The sequence below is a fragment of the Fibroporia radiculosa genome (assembly GCF_000313525.1).
Source record: "Fibroporia radiculosa TFFH 294 genomic supercontigs, scaffold30068, whole genome shotgun sequence".
Taxonomy (NCBI): Eukaryota; Fungi; Basidiomycota; class Agaricomycetes; order Polyporales; family Fibroporiaceae; genus Fibroporia; species Fibroporia radiculosa.
Window position 1 is genome coordinate 1301 of NW_012133052.1, and position 3452 is coordinate 4752.

General features: G+C 40.2%; 1 protein-coding gene across 1 annotated transcript; it reads right to left on the bottom strand.

Annotated features, from left to right (window-relative positions):
* Positions 1-2929: 2929 nt before the first annotated feature.
* Positions 2930-3217, bottom strand: FIBRA_09342 (uncharacterized protein; the record flags this gene model as incomplete). Its single annotated transcript, XM_012321654.1, has 2 exons — positions 2930-2991; positions 3061-3217. 2 exons carry the CDS (start codon positions 3215-3217, stop codon positions 2930-2932), a joined length of 219 nt encoding a protein of 72 aa, XP_012177044.1.
* Positions 3218-3452: the final 235 nt, after the last annotated feature.

Genomic DNA, 3452 nt, shown 5'->3' on the forward strand with positions numbered 1-3452 from the left:
GATAGTGTGTCAGCCTTACATGTAGCAGTACCTTTGTCAGTAGTAGTCTTAAGTGGAACTCGTGATCCTCAGTCGTCAGGTCCCTTAACAGTATGAATCCTCACTATAGGACTTAAGCATCTTAGGATAACTAGTCAAGTAGAACTCCTGATTCTCTATTATTCCAGGTCCCTTAAATAGTTGCTATCAAGAAACTGTTACAGCCTCAGGGGGGGTTTTCTTTTCTTTCTTGCCTTATTCTCATTTGACCCTGTATGATCTAACTATAGCCTATATTTATTTTACTGATGCATTCTATTACCATCTCCATCTATCTGTTATTATCTACATTGCTGATTCATCTTAGTTGTTGCCTCCTCTATTTCCATCTATCAGTTTCTTGATTTAACTCATCAACTGATACATCATTTTAGTTTACTTTGATAGAACTCAGTTTCATTTCCAATAGTTTCTTCTACTTAAGACCTAGTCTCTGTATTATAGTACTTTGGTTTTGTCCTCCTGTTCCCATACATGCCTCATCGGGACAACCAAGAGAACCTAGGCATTTTCTTGTCTGCTTTACTCAGCATATACTCTTAAATTTTCCCTGCTAGAGAAGCTCTGCTCTAGTTGTATAAGACTCAAGTACAAAATCCTCAGCTCAGGACTTAGGCATCACAGTCCTATAACACATAATCACTCAGTTGGAACAACTGAGGATCAAGAGTTCTGACCAGACCAAATGTGCATTTTGAGGTTGTGATACCTACTGTGACTAGCAAAAATATTGCAATATTTGCAACAGTCATATTGTTTGGCTTGTAGAATGAGAACTAGATGTGCTAATATAGAAAATATAGATGTTATTAGAATTCCCTACTTCTGTAGAATCTAATAAAGCCCACAATATGTACTTTGATAGAGGATTAGTGAAGATATTGATTGATCCTTATGGACAATCCATTGCCACACTTTTATTGCTAACATTTTTGAGCACATTATCTCTTGTATAAAAATTCACAGTATTTTCAACTATAGACCAGATCATTCAGGAAGGCTGTTTATGTCTCTTACAAGCTGTGGCAAGCTGTATGTGATATTATAACACCCTTGATTTATGTTTGATTACTATAAATATACAATTAAGCTTTTGCACTTCACCTAGCTTGTGTTAAGGGACCTTGAATCACTGAGGATCAGGAATTTGTCTTGATACTGTCTGGGTGTTATGTGATATTAACACCTAAGTCTTATGCTGAAGACTTGAACTAGGATTATTGTCCAACTAAAGCTGAGCTTCCCTAGCAGAAGAAGTTGGAGAGCCCAGACTGACTGAAGCAGATAGAAATGCCTGGGTTCTATTGCAGATGTCTCTATGTGGTATATGTAGGAACAGGCAGACAAAACTAGAGTAAAACAAGGCCATAGCTATGTCTTAAATAGATAGAGGGATTGGAAATCATATAGAGTTCTGTCAATGTACATAGAGTGATGTATCAGTACAGGAGTTAAATTGAGAACTGATAGATAGAGTGACAGAGATGAAACACTGAGATAAAACAATAATGTACAATGATAGTTGGATATGAGAGAAGCACATAAAAAGTATCAGGAAAGGATTGGCCAGAAATAGATTGTACAGGGTCTGGAGTGAATGAGAAAGATAAAAAAAGGGACCTCCTCACAACATTGTAACACTACTCCCCTCTCCAGCTTCATCTTGTCTAATCAGGGTACTGAAGAAAGACATTGTTACGCATGTGCTGTCATTGTTCTATGATATATAGTAGTTCAGCCATTATACAAGTGAGTGAGAGTACCAGATAGTGGGGATGGAGGTGCTCACAATGTATGTAAACCCAGTTCCAGCACTTGGTGAAGTCATGTCCATTGGTGTTGTATTTGGTGCAATACAGAAGGTAATGCCTGGTACAAAGACCAGAGGGATCAATAGGAGAGAAATTGTGTTGATCCAGCCTCTGCATAAGGTTAGCAGCATTGAGCCTATCTGTGCAAGCATCTAGAGCACCTTCTACCTAGGTGACAGACCTGAGAACCTTGTTGCTGACAGCCTTGAGCAAAGCCTTTCATACCTATAGTGTTTGGTACCAATCTACTTCCTCAAGCAACACTTTATCCCCAATTGCCTTCAATTGCACCCACAGGACTTTAGTGGTCACCTTATCCCAGTTGTTAAGGAAGTTGATGGTGTCTGGATCCTAGGGGTCATTGCAGATGCTTGGTTGTGGAGAAGCCTTTCTCAAGTGTCAAGGCAACATATTAGTGAGTTTGCAATGCTGGAAAATGGGATTGGTAGAAAGACCAACAATGACAGGAGGGTGAACATGAGCTATGGATGCTGATCCCTTGAGATAGGGCAGGATACAATGAATAGATATGGCAATACCAGCAGGTTCAGTATTGATGTCAGGGTATCTCTCCTGATACCTAACTAAAGCAAAACCCCTAACCCTAGCACTCGCTTGTGGATGCTAGAAGTTTACTAAGAATTGGCAGTGGCTTAGTTCTTAGGGAGCGGTTAGCTTAGAGGATGCTTTGTAGGTTGAGAGACGGTAGAGAAGAGACAAAGTCTGCCTCTCTATGATGTATTGTTCTGGTCTTTATACATAAGAAGCCAGACCCCTAATACTACTGGTAGTACACCTAACACCTAGGCTGACTGATGCTCAATATATGCCATTGGCTATCTAAGAATACCTGATGTGTAAACACTCTGCCTCATGTATGGCCAGTAGTTCTACTATGATGATCACCTGAACAGCCATGTGTGCTTCTAGTGCTGATGGGGATATTCTATAGCCTTGCCCAACTGATGGGCTAAGCACCTGACTAGTAACATGTCACCATGCATAATGCTATCCTTATCTAGGTAGATATCTAATCAGATAAGATATAGATTATCTAAACACTTATGATAAGATAGATGCTATGAAATTCTGTGACAATTGAGAAGCATAGTGGGCATAACTAGGTACTCAGCTCCAGGGTCTGGGCAATATGTGTGATGGGTAAAAGGTTGCTCAGCAAAGACAATAGATGATTCCAGAGCTGGGAGACTATCCTCTTCATCCTGCTTAGAATTTGAGTGTTCAGAGGATCCCTTAGGATTAACAAGGATTGTGGTAGATGGCACATGATGAGGATTCTCAGACTCTTTGGACTCTGGAGTGGTGTGAACAATGTCTATCACATCAATGGGGTTAGCAGCAGACATTGTGACATCCTTGGTAAGCTTGTGGAATTTGGCAATATCCAGTGATGTAACACCAATATAGATATTCTCATCACTAGAGGGGATACTGGCTTCCTGGCACAACCATCATTGAGATGGAATGTAAGTTGTTTGTCTGCTAGTGAAAGGGGAATTAATAGTCAGGCCTTAGAGCTTGGTGCACTGGTAGGTAAGCCATTTGGGGGTTTCCCTGATAGCATGCTAGGGAAGTGGACAA